Consider the following 21,057-nt stretch of genomic DNA (forward strand, 5'->3'; position numbering starts at 1 on the left):
TGCAGGGCCAAAAGCATGTGGTCTTTTTAAAAACCGAGTTTGCAGCTAACGTTTACAACTGAAAGACTGCACACAAGACGCTGTCTTTCTGGCTTCTCTAGAAACACGAGCACACACTCCTGCAGCGCCCCGAGAGCTCGAGCTGAGAAGCTGGCTCCTGCAAACTCTGCCACAAGCGCCGCCAGCCTGTTTCACCACCACAGAGGCCAAAAGACAGCCACGGTGTGAGCCCGCGCCTTTGCTGGGGACTTTCTCGTCCCAGCCCTTCACTCAGGACCCGCGGCCCCTCTACACATCACCATTTGCGATCCTGGCATTATGCCAATATCATCCAAGGAATACGTCTGACAGGAGCTACAACACAAATGAACGGGTAATTTTATTGATTTTACCTCCTAACACACCCTCCTGGTGGCAGGTACATGTTGTACGGTGTCCAGCAGGGACCTTGGATGCAAAGGGACATGAAGGGAGAATGGAACTCCAACAGGCACTTCCCAGCGAGGGGGCCGAAACCCCCGTTTACTGGAATTCTTCCTGCCAACGAGCGCTAACGATGAGGGATGACATGCTCACACCACCAGCACAGTTTAAATACCTCTTTGACAAAAATAATAATAATAAATTATCTTCAACTCAGAAAATAAATTGTGCTCAGCAGAGTGACAGACAGGAGGGTCCATTCAATGCATTGCACCGAGGGGCCAGACAGGGGGAGGCCACACCAGCCGACAGAGGTGCCCGGGGCACAGAGCGGGTGCTGAAATCAGATGCAGGCTTTCGTGCCAGCGGCGGCCGGGCCCCTGGCTGTGGCCTGTCCCCGAGTGAGCCTTCACTGCCCCTCCTCCTCCTCACGTCCGCCTTGTCTTCTGTTTCTTGGCCTGTCTCTTTGCATCTTCTGGGCCGCTATTGTCAGAGGCTGTTTGGCCAAGAGCCCGGACGCCCTGCAGTCGACTTGTCAACTGCAACAGCAAGGGAATGAGCTAGAAAGAGAGGGAGAGGGTGAGAGAGAGGGAGATCAGGGGACTTCTGCCCGGATGGGCACTGGAGCCCCACGTACCAGCACACCTCCTTCAGGCCCAGTCACCACCTACTACATGCTAACGGGTGACCTCAGTTCAAAATGAAGCAGGCCTTTGCGCTAGAGAGGGTCAGCAGACAGGCTGGCTCTCTCTGTGAGCAACACATCCTTAGAAGGATCCCAGGCTTAAGGATCAGGAGAAATGTTACAAGACGTCTATGGCCTCAAAGAGAGGCCTTGGGGGTCGCCCCTTGAGGCGTTTACGGTCCCTTCGAACCCTAAAATGTTATTTCTGTAACACTGGACATCCTTCTCTGTTACTTCCCAGCTATGAGGGACCCCTCTCGCTGACATATCCGCTTTCTCGCGAGGTCTCTGGATTCCCTACCTTATCGTGGTTGTAGCCGGCCAACAGGACAAGCAGCGTCAGAGGCAGGGCGATGTAGGAACCCTGTGCGATGTCTTGCTCAGGCAGTTTCCTCTGCAAACAGCAAGAGCACGGTCCCTTACCTACCACCCTCTGCCTCACAGCCGTGACCCACCAGCCGTGTGAATCAGCTACCCCCAGACACCGGGTCATACCACACGATCCAAACTCTTTATCCAAATAAGGAACAGAGGCAACTCGCATCAATTTGCAGATGCGCCCTCTGCTATCCAAACTCACTTCTGGCTCCCTGAAACTCAGGAACAGTCCATTGCAAGGTATTCCTTACCCTCTGAACTTTCTCTATCTCAACTGAGGAAACCAAGCGCTGTGGAGAGCGGGGAGTCCCTGTGGTTGAGAAGTAAACGGATCTCACTTTGTTGAGTCCCAGCTACACACAGGGGCCTCCTCCTACAAGGACGCATCGAGAAGCCACTGTTCGAGGCTCAGGCACGTGGTGGTGAATGAGCCAGTCCCAGAGACGACACCTAGGGCGACGGAGCAGCTGCGACTTCCCAGCGGCCATTCGCCCTCTCTTCCAATAGAACCCTCAACTTTCACCTGAGTCAATCAGAACACAGACCACACATCCGTTCTTCTCTGCAGTCTGATTGATACGAGATCCAATAAGGTCTACATGTTGCAATTGCCTGATAACTGAGTAAGTTTCCTTTAATCTACAGGTATCCCATCCACATGTTTTTAGTTTCTTTCTCTTACAACTTGTCGAACAAGTCAGGTCCAGGTTGTTTTTTTGCAGTTTTGCAGTGTCCATTACATGGCTCCTGCATCCTCTATGTATGTCCTGTAAATTGGCAGCTGGCTCTAGAAGTTTGGGCGGGTATCATGTGCCTCCCGGAGGACCACAATGCCACCAATCATTACAGAAGGGCGCAGTGGTGACCTTCATCTACAAAAGTCACACCTGAGCCACTGACCTAAACAATTCTACCCTCTCATCGCCAGTCTCCTCCTTTCCTGACAGGGAACTGAGGGCTTGGGGACTTGGACAAGTAGAAACGTATCCGGGGAAATCCAGAATACAAAACTCCAGATGCTAAAGGGACCCAAGGCCAAGGGCCCGTTAACCAGCTGTGCTCCCTCCATCCAGTACCCGGGGCACAGGCGGTGGGAATGTTCCTTCTCCCGCCAGCCCCGCCCGCGGGTTTTTATGAAACGCTCCCTCTTCTTACCGTGGGATTGAAAATCAAGGTGATGTGCTTATGGTAGCCCAGTGCGGTGAAGGAAACTTGAGGCAAGACGTAGTCGTACTGGGATCTGGGGAGCGTGGAGTCCAGGAGCACAACGTAACTCTGAGCACAAGAAGGGATTTTTATACAGCGCAGTTCGGGCGAAGCAAATGAAAACTAAAATTTAACGTACGGTTGTGATGGAGAGGACTGTATGGTCCTAACAAATTTGCCACCTTTACACACCCAAACAGGGTCACTCAGCTAGTAAGGTTCCAAGCAGGCTTGGAACCCCGGTGAGCCCGAGCTATTTCCACAGCGCTGCCTAAAGAAGTAGGGGAGCATCCCGAGAAATGGGGAAAAGCCCCCACATTCCATCACAACCTATCTCACTGCTATATAGCCATTTCATATGCAGAAAGGCCACAGCATGTCACCCCCGTGCACATCACCCCTGTGGCAGGTGGTCACTAGCCAGGAGACAGAATGGCACACCACAGGCTCACAGCTGACACCCTCAGGCTCAGGCCCCCAGAAAGGAACAAATTCTTTGCAAAGGTTGCTCCCATCACGCCAACTACAATAGTTTACTCTGTCCAATTAGAATTGATAATAAACATTCTGAATCAGTAAGTGCTGTCTGACGTTAGGGCCTTGGTTAAATCAATTATGGAATTTCCTATACTGTGGACTACTGTGCAACCATTAAAAATCATGTTACAAATGATTTAATGATGAGGAAAACACTGGTGACATAGTCTTCATTGAAAAGCACAGACTACAAAATAATGCACAAGGCTCAGCTTTTAATTATTAAAATAAACACACCTGCATATTTATACGTATACACATATGTGCACACGCCTTGAAAAAAGACCAACAAGATACCTCTGAGGATGTTAACAGTGGTTATTTCTGGATGATGGGGTTATGTCTGATTCCCCCCACCCAACTCACCTGCCATGAAAATGTATTATTTCTGTAAATAGAAAAACACTAAGAAAAATAATCCCTACAGAGCCCAACCTCCTTTGATTTAGAAAGGACCATGTCAACCATTTCTGCAGAGTGGTACTCAGGAAGAAAATGAGCGACTTGTACTTCTGTGAACTAAAAATGGAATTAAAACAGAGACGGAAATGAGAACGGCGCTGCGGCCATTACCTGGCCATCTCTGAGCAGAGGCGGGAAGTGGAAGAAGAGGGACTGGCCGAGGGAAACCGTCTGAATCGGGTTGTCGAGGTTTTCACTCTTGTAAAGCTTCACCTGGAGAGGAGAAACAAAGCAGGATGGGCTTGTGAATGAAACCACGACGAGCCTTTCATTTCAGAAAGGATCTTTGTGAACATGGGTGTTTGAAAGAGAAACTGTCCTGTGCTGACAGGCCACATGTGTAATGCATCCTAGTCATCCAAAACTCCAGTTACGTAACATGGAAAGAAATGTAAGACGTGAAATAGATTCTGATGACATACGCTAATGCTGAAAATAGTAATAATAGTCAGTATAACGATCACATAAGAAAGAATAGCTTCTAACATAGATATATATGCCAGGCGGGCAGCAGGGGCCTTAGATATATTGTCACCAATCCTGGCTACTCAACAGGCATCGTTATTATCCCTAAGGAGACTCAGAGAGCCTGTGTCACCTCAGGTTGCACAAGTTATACATGGTGGAACCTGGAACTCAAGCCATGTCACTGAGGGTCTCACCCTCCATCACTGCCTCTCCATACGCTGTAACCTTAACTCTACAGGTATTTGTTCCCATTTGTATTGGTTCCCAGCCTGCTTCCAGAAAGTTTAGTGCTTTGTTTCCGGCCTTTCTTTATATCCGGTCTGGGTTTGCTGCCCACTCTCACACCATGTGATGGGGCATGAGAAGAGGAAGGGACAGTGCTGGCTGAGGCTAGTGGGTGTGGGGGCTCCACCCTGCACCTGCCACAGGAAAACGCCAGAGCCACCCCTCCCAGGGTCCACACTGGCACGTTTCTACATTAACACACAAGTCAAGACGAGTTTTCTGAAAACAAAGTCACAGGAAATACTGGATGCCTGTGGGTCTCATCCAAGACCACGTATGTGTTCTTTAGGCCTGTACAGGGTTCTAAATAAATTTGAATTCATTGCCTACATTTAGAAATTAGGTGATTTCAAATAACTCTAACTTCCAGCTTGAAAACTGGAAAGTGATGTCAACCCTGGGCCAACACAGCAACAAGCAGAGGGAGCAGAGTGGCACCGTCCCCTCCCATCTGCTCCCCTTGCCCCTCTTGGATGGGGCCTGGGTTCTCCAGTTCACCCCACACCCACCCACCCTCCTCACTCTCTGGACTTACCTGTCTGGCCCCCAGAGGCAACATACTTTAAACTCCTGGACTGAAGGGCAGCGAAGAGGTGAGTTAAAACCTAAGCGCACGTTCTCACCCAAGTCTAACACTGTAAGATTGTGAGTCGCTCTGAAAAGTATACGCCCGTGGCAATTCATTAACACCTTTCAAAGGATCTCAGGGCAGCGTATAAACATGGCTTCATTAATCGCAGACATGGACACTGGTAGCGCTTGAAGAGACCTTATGTCACTGAGTCCAACTCCCCGGCTTTACAGAGGAGGGAACTGAGGTCCACGGGAATGAAGCGACTGCCCAGAGTGGCAAGGTGATCACGGTGACAGGACAGAGCCCAGACCTGCTGAGTTCTGTCCACTGCCCCCCACCTCCCACAGATAGAATTTAAAGAGTTATGAGGCACTTTGCCTTAAAATTGTCTTTCCGTTTGCGATTCCACAGTGTATTGATCATTCATTAGGTTTCTAATACAATACTGCCAAAGACATACACTGCTCGCAAAACGATGGTCTGAAACTAGAAGGCATTTCTCTCCAGCAATCAGCAAACACTCCCCCAGATACCTGCTGGGATGGAAGTTCCTTCAGTCTCAACCTCCCCCCTCTCGGCATCTCCACCTTTAATACCCTAAAGCAAGCACTAGACAGGCCTGGATATCCTGCTCCCCCTCGTCTCAAAGCCTAAAAGAACACGATTATTTTCACCTTAAAAAAACAGCCTTACCCACAATGTAGGAAGATACTCAGAAGAAGTGATCACGTTTCCACTCAGATCGAATTGATTAATCTGCCGGAAAACTATAATGTTCACATCGTCGATGTCGTTATTCCCAACCTAGAAGGACATAAGGAATGTTCTAGAAAGAGGTAAGGAATGCTGGTATTGAGGAAGCCGGAAGACAGACTTCTCCGCGGTCCTAGGGGCTCTTCTTTAACAAACTTCACTTCCTATATAAAGGGAGCAAAGTCTGCCGCAGAAGGAGCTTAAGTCCAAGGTCACAAACTAACAGTAAGTAGGTGGGCTACACCTGGCCCCTACACACATTTTGTTTGACAAGCACAGTATTTGTTTTCAAAGTTAAAAAAAAAAAAAGTCACCATTTTTTTAAATTGTATATACAAAAAAAACGCCAGATCTTCCAGCTTCTCTTGAAAAAAGAGAAAGCTGTTCTTGCATGGTGGCAATCAGCAGCTGAGTCACATCTGCCCCACTGGGTGGGCATGTGCTCGTCTGTTTGTCACCTGTCCACACCTGCCGGGTCGCAGTCCACACAACTGCTTGTGATCCTGGCCTAAGTCACCACGGCAAGGAAATATGAACTTGTAAGATGCAGCCATCACAGCCATTTAAAATGCCAGATGCTATAAAGACGTCAAGAAAATCCACCTGCTGGGCCAAATAGCCCGAAGTGGCCCCCCACCTCCCTCCCTAACTCCTCACAACCTTCACCCCTAGTGCCACCTCAGAAAGCCACCAAGGGGCAGTCCCTCTGATCCCACCCAAGCCCTGCAGTCTAGCAAATGACAGTAATTCTATGGGAGAAAAGCTTCACTTTAAATGATGCCAGGGCCACTTCCTGTGACCTGGAGGGCTGCCTCTTTAGGGATCAATTAGCTACGTCACTATGTGAATATCAAAAGACCCTGCCCACCAAATGGAACACACACGGTCCTCTGCATATGAGGAAACTGGGTGGCCTGCTACCAAGGGAGCCCATGGTCTCGTTATTACATTCCTTTGATTGGAAATGCCGCTTGTGCCTGAAGAGCCTTAACTTGATCAGAGCTTTCAGGGGAAGTGGGGAAACAAGAGCTCACATTTCTCTGGGTGCGTGACAGCCATGCTGTTCATTAAAAACCACACAGAAGATGCTGCTTGGGAAGATGACACTATTCTAGGAGGACCTTTAATTAGGGCTTAAAGTGCCCACCCTGCCCCCACCACAGATGAAAGGCAGCCAGCCAGAGGAGCACGACAGGATTTCTGATCAGGGAGGCAATCACACCATGCTGATGGCGCTGACAAATTTCATGCCTTACCGAAATGACCCGGTGCGGGGGGAGGGCCCGTTCTATGTGGTCGTTGCCTTCGGCCTTGAGCTGAACGTGGTACACACACCCCGGCTGCAAAGGAAACCCAGGCATCACTTCTCCAGAAAGAGGCTTGTCACAGGCAACCTGACCTGAGCCTGTGCTGACTGCAGGTCCCCAGAGAACGCGGGCTTTTCTGCCCCACAAGAGTTCCCGGTCTGCGGCTTGTCAAGCTTCTAAGAGTTCCTTTAAAAAGCACCCTGATGAAACATATATCTGATGGTCTGCGATTGCTCCCATCCCCATTCACTTTCCTCTAAAATTCAATGTGGTTCCTTAATTCAAAACAGCAAGCATAATATGCTCTTATTCTGATAAAATTCTTCTTTACTGGCTGTCCACCCCTCCCCTCTATACATATATATGCATCCAGGGATATCGGGAATGACAGTTCCAAATGTTTACCACGGATATTATTTCTGAGAAGTAGGATTTCAGGTTTTTTCCTTGTTTTCAAATATATATATATTTTTTTTTTCTTCTTTATACTTTTTTATTCTATTGCTCAAATTTACAGGCCTATATCATGTTCACCAAAAAAAAAAAAAAAAAAATCACCATTCTGAAAAAACGTTTATGTGACACTGCACACATGAAGGACATGTATACATTTACTCGGATAATTTTTGGCAGATAGCGTATTTTGCTCTAAGAAAGCCAGCACAGGATGACACTCATCCAAGAAATGGAAGTAAATTGCCTTGAAGAAATGCACTTTGCTGTTTGTTTTTACCCCGCTATACGGGCTAGCGGCAAAGTAGATAATGAGGGATATGAGTTCAAAAGAGACTCTCTAGAGACTAGGCCGCAAATCAGATAAAATGCAGCTTAAAAGTAAGGCTTTAGCACAAATGAACTCACTGTAAACTTCTGAATTATTTTTTTTTCTTACACACTTATTAAAAGATCTGTATCTTTAATCCAGAGAATAAAGGGGACTTACATTAGCTGGGTGAAAAATAAAACTTTTACAACTACCAATTTCTGTCACCAACAGCACAGCTGGCCCAAGGACACATCAGGACCTAGAGGCCTAGGCCAAGTTCAAAGGTGTCCATATGCATCGAAGAGGGGACAGCCCTAAGATTGCAACCATTTCTTTTGAAATTCGCATGGATAACATGGTTCTGGCCTCAGACCTAAAATAATGTGCACTGTGATGGTCTCTGTATGCAGACAGGGCAGTGTCAGAAACGGCATCCACTCTGCATTAAACACCAGCACGTCCAGGTGCTGGCTTTAGGGGTTTTTTTTTTCCCCTTTCTAAATTTTGTCCTTTTGACCATGTTGCGTTTGTGCAGCCAACAAAGGACGAAACTGCAAAGGCTGGGCTTGCACTGAACACGTGAGACAGAAAAGCTGGTTCTAAGGACACTGGACATGAGTATTCTCGTCTTTTGGACAAATAAAAATTGAGCAGAAACGCATCATGGATCCAAAACCAAATGTTACAATTTAGCAGCCAAAAGGACAAAGAAGTTGGTTGTCTGGCCCACAAAGAAGTGATCTCGTTTTTGTTTTGTTTTTTAATTAGTTGTGAACGTCTAAAGATCAGGAGTTTTTTATTGGTGCATTCATTCCTTTGCTCCTGCATCAGACACTAAGTGTATGCTGTAGACATCACAGAGAGAGCGTGGGTTGGAAGGCACTGCTGGACTGGGCCACTCGGATTTGGGGTTGGGTCCCCAGCCTTTCCGATTCACAAACTATATATTCTCAGTCGACGCCAGAGATAGTCATGCGTCTCTTGACCACAGACTAATGTTTGCCCAGATCACGTGAGCTGAGATGCCAGTCTGCCGTTTTACTTAGATACTCTGGGGTGATGCCACCAAACGCCAACCCAACGTATCAGCTAGATAAAAGGACGCGGAGGGTTCCTGAACCTCACCACCCTCCCAGCCTCCCAGCCCAGTCCATTCCCAGCAGTCTTGGGGGCACCACAGGACACCTCTGAACACGGTATGAAAACACCCCCTAACGAATCATGGTCCAGGCCTCACCAGCAATCCACGTAACCTGAACTTGCCCTCTTCATCGGTCACGGTGTCCTCTCCATAAATGCCGCAGTCATTCTGCCCCACCGCTTCCACACCAACACCCTGCTCTGGTTCTCCGTTTAAAGAAGAAACTGTGCCATAGCAACTAGAGTGACAAGGGGAGAAACGTAACATGACATTCGCGTGGTTTTCTGAGGCACACAAAGGATTTCAGGTGAAGTGTCCTGCATTTACCAACAATTTACGGTGCACAACAACTCGGGGGAGAGCTGTGCCCCAGTGACCCAGGCAATTCAGGTGTAGCAGTGTCACCTGCAAATGGAGCCAGGCTCATGCCAGCCAGCCAGGAGGACGGCACCAATTTCTCTCTCCTACATTTTAAGGGACATTCCAGGAAATTGTAATTTTAAAAGGCTAAGCTTTACTCCATTTTACTTTATTTTAGTTACGCTTTACTTTAAATAATGAAACATTCAATAAAATGAAAATAAATCACTTTCTCTTCGATTCCACGCATTCAGGTGAAAATGGTCCGTTTTTCTAAACCTACTCCTTCTGATGAATCTTTGTGTTAAATACTTTTGTGTATGTGTATAAATGTATAAGTGTGTCTTTGCATATAAATTCATATATACAAACATACATATAATATATATCTATAATATATATTATAGATATGTATATACATATACACACACAGAGGGTGCCAAAAAATGTATACACATTTTAAGAAAAGGAAAAAACAGTATTAAAATTGTGCTGACGGTAACTGCTTTGAGCACCTCTTATAACTGCAGAAGTCAAACGTGACTTGTATTCACCTTTTGTTATCGGTATATACTGAGTAATGCAATTTTAATAGTTTTTCTCCTTTCTTAAAATTTGTATACATTTTTTTGGCTTTTCTTGGAACCCTGTCTCTCTCTCTATATATATATATATATATTTATACACACACAAACACACCAGTATTTGCATAAACCATCTCTACAAGTATTCAGAAACACTCAAAAACTTGGGGAGCTGAGAGACAAGGATAAAAGGGAAATTTTACGTAATACACTCTTCAATAGTTCGAAGTTTTACTCAAGTGAATGCATTTCCTCCTTTTAAAAATTTAATTCACATTTCCAACTTTTCTAAAAAATAAAAATTTTAAGCAATTGCATAGCCTGTCATAGGCCAATCTCAAAAGAGAAACTTTGGGACCGAATCACTAGTTTGAGATGTCAGAAGAAGAGGATAGCAGTCTTTTCTCCTCGCCTCCCAAATAAAAGCAGTATGGAGGCCGGGTGAGCGTCTGGACACCAGGAGCGGGTGTGGGCCTCCACAGCCTGGGCCCGGACGAGAGGGCGGCGGCCGCTCACCTGTAGGCCGTCCGGTACCCCGTGATGGTGATCTTCAAGTTCTGACCCTCCTGCACCTCGATCATTTGGGAGGACGGCTCAAACCGGAATTCTTTCATCATGGGTTTGAAGTAATACTGGCCAGGGCTCTGCCGAGACAACCACAAACAACCTCTGCGGCCACATCTTGGTCTGGCTTAAAAGGGGGCAACTAAAGTCGTCATGGACCAGAATTGTGCCACAGAGCTCCAGGGCTCCCCAGAGAGAAATGGCACCCCTAACGCCACAGTGACTAGTTACAGTAACAGCAGCGACACATCTAACAAGAGCAGTGTCATCGTCATGCACACACCTTCAGTAACTCTGAGGTAGAAAGCATATTTGATTTTTAGAAATGATGAAACGGAGGCTCAGAGAGGTCAAGTAACTTGCCTGAGATGACACAGCAAGTCAGTAGCTAAGGGAAGACTTGACCTTGGGGGTGCATCACTGCACAGAGTGTGATCTTTCAGATACACCTGTCTGCGACACCCATACGCCCCTCACTTTATTCCCGGGATGGACAAGATGGCCGATGAATGTGCACTTCCTGAGTCCCCACCACCCGGACCACATCTGGAATGAAAAACTCATGTTATCCTCCACCAGGCGGAGCGTGCCTTATAGAAGACGCGCCAGCAAACCGCCGACCAAGACTCAGCACTATGAACAACGGGCTCCTGCAGCAAAGCAAAGGGATGCCTGAGCCCAGGGTCATTAATTACATTGTCTTTGTGACAAGTGGGTGAGCAGAACACAAGAAGTGTGTGCGGAAGGGAACACGTATCAGTGGCCTTAAGTTCTGGTTACATGTGGGCCCCTGAGAAACTTCAAACGCTCCACGCCAGTGTGCTGTTCTCACGTTGTCAAGCAACGCAGCAGTCATGCATGCCCGCCCCTGCTCCCTCATGGGGAGGACAGGCAGTCACGGGACACCTTACCAGGTTGGAGAACGTCAGAATGCCATTGTCCTGAGTCAAGAGGTTGGAACGAAACACGCCACCGCTGAGGGATAAGAGGACCCCAGGGAGGGGCTGGTCATCTTCAGCTTTTATCTGCGGGCAAGAAAGGGATGCAGAGCAAGCTTAACTCCATCAGCCATGAAGACAGTAGTTCACAAGTCAAGAGGTAATGTTTATTGTTTTTCTTCTGGTTACTCATTGGGGAGGGAACCAAAGGTCTGTTCTCCATCCCCAGGGGTAACGGATGTTCCCAGTTTGGTGTGTAGCATTCCAGAACAGTTTCGATAGCCAGGCAAAGCTTATAAACGTCACAGCTATTGCTGAAGGACTGGCAGGTGTCCTGGAGGAGGGGGGGTGAGACACAATGGCCCCCTAGACATTGCACTCGCTTTCTTCCCTCCACCACGCATCCTGACTCTCCTCTTGTATCAGTCCACTGACAGAAGACCTGCCTCACTGGGTCTTAACAGTTGCATATTATTCTAGAGCAGAGGCTGGCAACTCACCTTTGTGATGGAAAAGGAGAGACAATCCAAAGGTCTCTGAACGTGTATATCTTTACGCACTTACGCTTTTCTCTTTTCCTGGATGATTAATTCCTAGCAGTAGAACTGATGGATATGTGTACTTTAAATTCAGAAAGATGCCACCAAATTGCCCTCCAAAGTGGCTGTCACCCTTGACAGCTCCATAAATCATCCCGTCGTGAGAAAATACATGCTCTCCACAACATGCATACTGTCTTAACTATCCAAATCTAACCCAAAACCCAGTGTTTTGATGGAAACTTCCTTTGTGTTTCCTCAGTCACTAGGGAAACCGAGCATGTCTTCTACGTCTATTAGCCACTTGCAATCACTTGTGTGAGTTGCCGTTTCACCTCCTTTGTTCCTCTTTTCTCTGTTGGGTTTTTCCGTATCAATTTTAGAGGCTCCTTATAAACTGGGGATGTTACTTCTGGTATAAACATTCCTTCTGAGTTCAGCTATCTTTCAATGAGGTGTAAGATGTATTCTGCAACACAGCATTTTCATTTTTGATGTGAAGTGATCTGCCTTTGTGCTCCTTTGTCCTCCATGTCGAAAATGTTCACACTCCAGGACCTCCAGGCTCTCTGTGCATACCACAGCCTGCTTCTTCCCCAGAAGGGGCGACAGATATCAAACACCACTGGAGGAACCCTTCCATTCGACACAGAACAGACTTCGGGAGGAAGGTGTAAACCACTTCCCCAAAGGTGTGCGAACAAGCTCAAGTGAGAGACCTCCCGGTTATGCCGAGTGAAAGGAGCCAGACAGAAAAAAAGGACATCCTGCGTGATTCCATTTCGCTAAAACTCTAGAAAATGGAAACTCATCTATAGTAATGACAGAAAGCAGTTCAGGTCAGCAGTGCGGGGTGGGCGGGATGGATTACCACGGGGTACAAGGAAACTTTGGGGGGGACAGGGACAGATGTGTTTACTATTTTGATTGTGGTGTTTCCGTGGGTGCGTTTGTATGTCGAGACTGTGGAGACTATACCAAATTATACACTTCATGTGCAGTTTATTACATATCAATTACACCCCAATAAAACGGGTTTTTGAAAACAGCGTTACCTCAAAGCTCACGCCTGCCAGGGCATAAGCGTTAAAGTCTCCTATGGTTCCTTCCACCGCAGTCAAGACATAGCCCTCCTTCTGGGAGGACACTGTGTATTCCAGGTCACTGTGCAGGGGCCCGACGCTGGATGAGAGAGAGCAAATGCTAAAGATGGCTTCACGGCAGATCCTGGAGGAGGCATCACCTACCCCAATGGAATCTGGGCTCCCCATTGGTCCCCAGCGAACGTTTCTTAACCACGGACGTACCTGTAGGCGCCTTTGTCATCAGTAAACACTGTGATCAGGGGTGAGCTTGCCCCCTTTTCGCTGATGACAATCTCGACTCCTTCCAACTCTGGGTGGACCTGGCCTTCGAGGAATAAGCCTGCTTTCCCATGGATTTCAATCAGCTTGCCCGGGCAGCTCTCTAAAACAAAAGAAGTGAACAGAAGAGGACACCTTAGCTGCAGACAGAAGGGAGCCTTCTGGGTGGGGGCTTCTCCTGAAAGAAGGGCCTAGAACGGAGATATTCCAAATGAGGTTGTTGCACACGTGAGAAACCCCAATAAAAAGGCCTTGTTTAACCGCCAAGAACGTTGGCAGGTAAAGCTAGCAAAAGGCTGGGTTTTCACTACTCCTGTCCCTCAGTTCCCACGGGGCCACAGACGAGGACAGACTGCTAAGAGGTCACGTGGAAGACCGCCCCAGACACGCTGCTGCTGGAAAGCCAGGCTCTTCAATCCACTCTCCTTTCAGACACATACCACATAAATGCCCAGGATTTAATAAACCAGTAATGCTAGAGAAAACTACCGGTAGCCAAAAGCGAATATTCCTCAAGCAATCACTTCTACTTACGCAGCCCTGAAAAGACCCGCCCATCACCCCTACCGAAAAATACACTCACCAACAGTTCAGACACAGAATGGCTAATGCGCCCATTCCAGCAATGACGGTTTTGCTTTTCACCCACCTCTGGTGTTAACCCGGTGTCAAGAAAATCCAAGTCCCTTTCCGAAAAGACCACCCCCTTCTAATAGCAGAAGTTCCTTTCACTGATTTCAGTCACTCACTCATTCATTCATCAAACAGCGACAACTACATGCCAGAGGGGATTTAAGGTTCCTTACAAAGATGGTTTCACTGCAACAACAACACAGAATAAATGTTTAAATGCAGACGAAGGAATAACTGCAAAGGGCGCCATGGGCTCACGGAGCCGACATCTACCTCCACTGACGGTGGCTTCCAAGGAAGGTGGATAAAAGAGCAGCTCTTTAGATGAAGGCGTGACCGTGATTTTCTCCCCAGACCTGAAATAATGAAAACACCTCAATTTGGTGGGTTCTGCCCCTCTGTTACGAAGAACATCAGAACACAAGACACTGCAGAGAGAAGCGCAAGAGAGCTCACCGGGCCCAGTAGGAGAAGTCATAAGAGAAAGGGCCTTGTAACTCATCCACCATCTCCTGGACGGGCGGCTTGGTTCTTCCTTCTCCACCCGCTTCTTTGCCGTTCTTCTCCCGCTCCTGCCTGCGGCTCTCAATCTCGGCCAGCTGCTGCTCCCTCCGCAGCTCCTGCACGGACTTCAGGGGGCCTAAGACCAAGGCGGGTTCACTGTCAATGGAAGACCTGGAGGAAAGGAAGCAGCAGCCCAGAGGATGTGGTCACTTGGCCCTGTCGTCGGTAGGAATCTGACACGTCTGCCAGTGGTCATCCGTAAGTGAAAAAACCAAACACCCGATAACGCCCCCACGTGGCACAGTCTCCTGCTGTTTTGAATAAACTAAGAGTTTTTGAAAAATAAAGACTGAACTTCTGCGTAATGGCAGCAGTAGCTGGAGACCTGGGCTGGAATGAAATACCACTGGCCTTGCGACTGGTGAAAACTTGCCAGATTGCATGAGGATGTGGCACTCCCTGCATGCCACCATCCGCTGTCTTTCATTCAGCCTTTATCGGGGGGCATCCTCTGCCAGAGAAGCAGGCACTGGGACACAGAGAAAACAGGACAGACACATTCCCTAACCCTGTGGAATCCACGTTCCAGTGGGAAGAGGCAGACAGACGATAAAAGGAAAACTGATGTCAGATGATAGAGAAATGAAGAATAAACAAACATATAAGAAGAGAGTGCTGGGAGCATGGGGGCACTGTTGTTAGGGGGTCAGCCAAGGCCTTTCTGAGCAGGGGACCCTGAGCAAAGACCTGAAGGGAGGAGGCAGGCATGCAGCAGTGCCTCAGGCAAGGGGGGGACAAGTGCAAAGTCCCTGGAGTCTTGCGGTGGGGGGAGGGAAGGGGGCTCCCTCGGCACACTCAAGGGACAGCAAGGAGACCGAGGCAGCCTGGGCCAAGGGACCCAGGCAGGGATCAGATCAGTCAGGGGGTCCCCGGGGAAGCAGGTGTCAAACTAGGGCTTCGGAGCTGTGGCTCTTGGTGGGACCCTGGGTTTCCTTGTGAGAGGAATGGAAAACCCCTGGAGTTTTAAGTAGAGGGATAATGTGAGCGCTAGTAAAAGGATCCCTCATAGCTTAGTGTGGGTGCCCTACCAGCCTGCCTCTCCTGCATGCCCCCAATCCCAACAAGGTCACATTCAAAGCACTGATCACCCTTGTAATTTCACAGCTCTGGGTGTGATTCTTGGACTGTTGTCTGCCTCCCCCATGAGACTGTACGTACGTTCCACGGGGGCGGGAGCTGTGGGCTACGCCCAGTCACACAGAAGGCTCTCAGTAAATATTTTCTGAAAGAATGGCTGGGTGAAAAGGTGGTGGACAGAATGGTGGAGACATAGCTGGAAAGTCAACTTCCGCTAGGGTAAGGACAGAGAAAGTTACTCAGGTTTCCATTCTATTTGACAAAGGTGGTTGGTCATGTTGCCAAAACTCTTTCCTTTCTCAACAAAATGAGGGTGTCAGGTGCCCCTCACTACACGGCAAACATTCCTCTCAAAGGTGACATTCACATAAACCCGACCCCAGGGAGAGACAGTCTTTGATGTCCTTTCTATCTCATGACCTTTCTTGTATCCGGCGCCATCTCCATTTCCCCAGCCTTTGAGAAAAGGTCTCAGAAAAACAGGCAATCTCTCTGTATTTGCTAAAACGCTCGAAACACAATGAATAAACCAGAGATTTTTATTTCCCTAGCAAAGACAGGAAGTGTAACGAGTTCAAAGAGAAATTGAAAGACACTGAAACGAGCTGTCAGAAGGCTCTGCCTCACCCACAGTTAATTCTTAAATCATAAAAGCAAAGGATCAAGGCTGTTGTAAATTTATGGCCACGTCACGTAAGTGTGAGAGAGAAGGCCATTTGTATACACTCCTAGAGATAAGGAATCAAAAATCATTTTCAGAGAGCCCACTGGAGAAGCTCCCAGGCCTCACCCACCACCCTCCCACGCTCGGCCCACCACGGAACGCTACTCTTACTTGATAGTCACAGTGACATCCATCATTTTGTCAGTGGTGATAGTTCCAAGGACATGGTGGCGAATGGCTGTCAACGTCAAGATACTGGGTGAAGACCTATGAATCAAAGAAGTGGAAAGAAAACACCAGCGATATCACCTAGTCGTTCTGAAAGGATCAAAAACAACACCCTTCCTGGGCAACCTTCCTGACTCTGAAATGTACTACGTGCAATTGATCTTAGTTTGGGACGAAATAACTCCTGAAATACACACCAGTGTTTTTGGGGAAAAAAAACAAAAAAACTAATTCTCCACTCCAAAACATTACATCTCCAAGTCCCAGTGACACTCACGAGCATTTGCAAAAATCGAAAAACGGTGGGCCTGAGCTTAAGAATTCCCATCAGTGAGGGCGGGAGGAAGATTTACCAAAGATTATATTTAAGAAAGGTCAAAACCACAGCCTTCCCTCCTGGGTTTACAGAATTTTAGGGAAAAAGATCCTACCGCCATTTCCTCAATAATTTGCTCAAGTACCTTAAAATCCTAATCTAGAAACTCTTTTTAACACCTAACTTCTTCCAGAAAAAACACACAAAAATTCCACCCGCTCTCAGAAATGACAGAAGAGAGGCACACTCACTCCCCACAGAAGGCACACAACCACAGAGCAGCGAGCACCCAGCTTACGTGTCATAGGTGTAGAACGCTTGCTCAAACCGGTGGCAGGATCGTGGGGTCACCTTGTACACGCCTGCAGCCAGGAAAGCAAAAGAGATTCTCAGAGAAGGGTGTCTACTATGCGAAGCGATTGCAACATTTGAAGTGCAAAGGCACCGTGTCACCTAAAGACCAGAGCACATCACGGGTGTGTGACAACGGGACCAGAAACGCCTTTTCCGCTGCCCATGACAGCGTCTCCCCCATGACCCAATCCATCCAATGGCCGAATCACAAGCTCAGGATCTTCATTTCCGGAATTTAACAACTCACACCGTTGTGTGATCTGCCCAAGCCAAGCTAACAGATGCTTGCAGAAGAAGTACCTTCTACCGCAACTCAGACTGAGAATTTTCTACTTGAGGATTCTATTAAAGATCCAAAAGACAATCACAGCCTGAATTTCCTATAAATATTCCCAACAAGGGGCATGGAGCAGGGGAAGGCCCCCAAAATTATGAAATAGTCACAGAAAACATTTTCGTGCCGTTAGCTTACGCAGAGAAACATTCCATTAGGGGCACATGCCATCATTTGCCAGAGGAAGACAGTCAATTTCAGGACGGAGGGGGGCGTAAGGGACAGCACTCAGGCAGAGAATGGCATCTGAACCACAGACTTGCTACTTGCTTCCCCAACAGCTGTCTTTCCTTCCTCACGATCAGACCCGGGTTTATGTTTAAGGTGGCAGTGTGTGCAGCCTCAGCAACATATCCCACTGTCCCAGCCTCCCTTGCAGCTAGAAGCGACCATGTGACACGGGTCTGGCCAATAAGACATAAAAGGGGTTTACTGGAGAAGGAGGCACGCCAAACATTTGCCTGCCCCTCTCCTGGTTTTCCTGCCTTAAACGTAACAGATTTTTGGAGGAAACAGTGGCTTTCTTGGAAACAATACAAGGGAAAGGGCTAAAAGAATCATAAAGACACCAACTCTAACATCTACCAGCTGCTGAACCCATGCTTGTAGCCACATGCTGGCACACTTTGTTACTGAGCCAAATTAACCACTGCTTCTTGAGGATATTGTTGTACAGATTTTGTTACTTGCAGCCAAAGGCATCCTAACTTCAACACAGAAGGACAGAGCGATTGGAGTGGAGAAAAGGGCAAACAGGGCTAGATTATACAGGAGTTCAAGGTCAGGTTAGGATTTTGTATTTTATCTTGAAAACCACAATGAGATACCGCTTTACACTCAAAAGTCAAAAACACTGACAACCAATGTTGTTGAAGATGCAGAAAAACAGGAACCCTCATGCTTTGCTAATGGGAATATGAAACGGTACATATAGACTCTTCGGAAAATAATTTGGCAGTTTCTTAAAAAAGTAAACATAAATTTACCACATGATCTATTAGGTTGGTACAAAAGTAATTGCGGGGCCAGTCCAGTGGCGCAGGAGGTTGGAGCTCCGTGCTCCTAACGCCAAAGGCTGCCGGTTCAATTCCCACATGGGCCAGTGGGCTCTCAACCACAAGGCTGCCAGTTCAATTCCTCGAGTCCCGCAACGGATGGTGGGCAGTGCCCCCTGCAACTAAGATTGAACACGGCACCTTGAGCTGAGCTGCAGCTGAGCTCCTGGATAGCTCAGTTGGTTGGAATGCATCCTCTCAACCACAAGGTTGCTGGTTCGACTCCCACAAGGGATGGTGGGCTGCGCCCCCTGCAACTAGCAACAGCAACTGGACCTGGAGCTGAGCTGCGCCCTCCACAACTAACTGAAAGGACAACAACTTGAAGAAGGACAACAACTTGAAGCTGAACGGCACCCTCCACAACTAAGATTGAAAGGACAACAACTTGACTTGGAAAAAAGGCCTGGAAGTACACACTGTTCCCCAATAAAGTCCTGTTCCCCTTCCCCAATTAAAAAAAAAAAAATTAAAGTAATTGTGGTGTAAAAGATTAAAAGTAATTGCAAAAACTGCAATTACTTTTGCATCAACCTAATCGTAATGCCATTCCTAGGTATTAACCCCCAAAAAATGAAAACAGATGAACTGTAAATATGCATGAAGGATATTCCTGAGATACCCCTTGGTAAATTTACTACAAATCGTTGCATTGTACATTTTAAATGGGTCTGCCATTTTATGGTCTGCAAATGGCACCTCAATAAAGTTGTTAAAAGAGAAAGAAGCCACCAAAATACTTTAAGCAAGACGGGAGATGATCTAATTTTTATTTTAAAAAGATCACTCTTAGGGAGAAATCATTGGACAATGGTGTAATATTTTTAAAAGTGAAAGAGACTAATCACTGTGGTTTACACCTGGAACTAATATTATGTGTCAACTGTAATTGAAAACTAAATAAATCAAAGTGAAAGTTTCAGGCCACAGAGGTATCTCTACCCAGCTCAAACCCAAAAGACGCTTGCCAATCCCCAGCTCTAATTCTTTGGTGAAAAACACTGCTCCCCCCGGAGGAAAGCGACAGAAAAACCAGACTCGGATAACTACAACCAAAATTAGTGGCTTGATGCTAACAGAACCGAGGTAGGAAAAAATGCCCTTAAAACCATCCTCTGGTACTTTTCCATTTCCCTAATGTGCAAGCACATCCATCCTCTCAGACTCACCAGGCTTGGACAGGCAGAAGCGGTTGACTCCTTTGGAAAGGTTATAAATCCCCACATTCTCAGGTCCATTTCCATCCTGATAAAATTCCTAAGGGACCAAAGTCAATACAATAACTTACTGGGGGAGATGGAGACACAAGATGATTAATAATATTTCTGTTTCTGAACCAGTCATCTGTTTTGCCCATTAATCATTTGAGCAGTTGGGTGCCACAGGAAAATTAAAAACCTCCAAAAACTTCCAACAGAAGCGGGCCCTTTTTCATTCAGGCAACTAATATTTATTGAGCACCTGCTATGTGACGGACCCAGAGCTGGGCCTTCGTTGCTGACAAGGCTCCTGTTCTCAGGGGTCTTATATTCTCATGTGGGAAGACAGAAAATCAATGCAGTCAACAATTAGTGGATTTCAGCCAGTAAGCAACCGAGAGATCTGAGGAAAATAAACGGGGGGGGGGGGGGGGGGCAGGATATGGAGTGATCACTGCAGAGGCTGGTCTCAGGGCTGGCCTCTCGTGAGTAGGGAACAGTGCAGCTGCAGGCTGCATGATGAGAAAAACCAACTACACGCATTTCTGGAGAAGACACAGCGTTCAAGGCAGAGGGAGAGCATGTGCAAATGCCCAGAGGAGGGACCAAACTTGGTGCGGACCTGGAGAAGGCCGGTGTGCTGGGGCCCAGTGAGTGAGGTGGAGGGGTAGGAGGTCAGGTGGGAGGGAGGCAAGGGCCTTGCTGACCATCGTTCAGGAACGTGAATGTTACGCGAAGGGAAACAAATGCACTGAGGATTTAAGGGAAGGAATGGTTTCCTACATGCCTATCCCTTATTCTCTACTGGATATTAATTAACCCATCTCCTGAAACAAAGCTGTTTGTTTAGCATTTGCAGTTAAACAGAGCAGTCGACTGGCGTTGAAAACAGCACTTTCAATCCCTCCAGTGTCTAACACAAGCAGTCATTTAATTGCCATCTGCCTCCATTTCTCTGCTGGCACCTGACAAAGACATTTACCACAGCCGGAAGTCAAAATTTAAATGAAATCTATGAATGGACCTGCACAGATGTTCCCCTTCCTGGAACCCACGTGGCATTCTGCCTACCAGGCCACAAAGACCCCATCAGCAAGAGAATCAGATCCTGCCTCACCGCTCTGTCCTCTGCACCAAAGCACCTCTCCTGGGGAAACTGACTCAGCTACTTGTGAAATAACAGCAGTGTATGCCACGGAAATGTTAAATACGTAAGAGCCTCACTTAAACCTCTCTATAACTCTGAGAAGTGGATACTGTGATCCCAATTTTAGAGGAGAAAACTAAGGTTCAGAAACA

At 47.4% G+C, this 21,057-nt stretch overlaps 1 protein-coding gene across 1 annotated transcript in view; it reads right to left on the bottom strand.

The window, feature by feature from the left end:
* Positions 1-355: 355 nt before the first annotated feature.
* The window catches only part of LOC109433856 (BOS complex subunit NOMO1), a 45,442-nt gene continuing 24,740 nt past the window's right edge, over positions 356-21,057 (bottom strand). The window contains exons 16-31 of the mRNA XM_019710385.3: positions 19,729-19,816; positions 17,115-17,178; positions 16,444-16,539; positions 14,424-14,642; positions 14,241-14,323; positions 13,278-13,437; positions 13,026-13,152; positions 11,405-11,518; positions 10,446-10,573; positions 9,082-9,223; positions 7,028-7,111; positions 5,712-5,822; positions 3,803-3,904; positions 2,642-2,761; positions 1,410-1,502; positions 356-983 (exon numbers count right to left, since the gene is read on the bottom strand). Coding sequence (XP_019565944.2) covers positions 852-983; positions 1,410-1,502; positions 2,642-2,761; positions 3,803-3,904; positions 5,712-5,822; positions 7,028-7,111; positions 9,082-9,223; positions 10,446-10,573; positions 11,405-11,518; positions 13,026-13,152; positions 13,278-13,437; positions 14,241-14,323; positions 14,424-14,642; positions 16,444-16,539; positions 17,115-17,178; positions 19,729-19,816 — 1,863 coding nt within the window. The 3' untranslated portion in view covers positions 356-851. The remainder of the gene's footprint in view (positions 984-1,409; positions 1,503-2,641; positions 2,762-3,802; positions 3,905-5,711; positions 5,823-7,027; positions 7,112-9,081; positions 9,224-10,445; positions 10,574-11,404; positions 11,519-13,025; positions 13,153-13,277; positions 13,438-14,240; positions 14,324-14,423; positions 14,643-16,443; positions 16,540-17,114; positions 17,179-19,728; positions 19,817-21,057) is intronic.

This window comes from Rhinolophus sinicus, chromosome 10 (genome assembly GCF_057876585.1).
Source record: "Rhinolophus sinicus isolate RSI-liver-muscle chromosome 10, RSI-T2T, whole genome shotgun sequence".
NCBI lineage: Eukaryota > Metazoa > Chordata > Mammalia > Chiroptera > Rhinolophidae > Rhinolophus > Rhinolophus sinicus.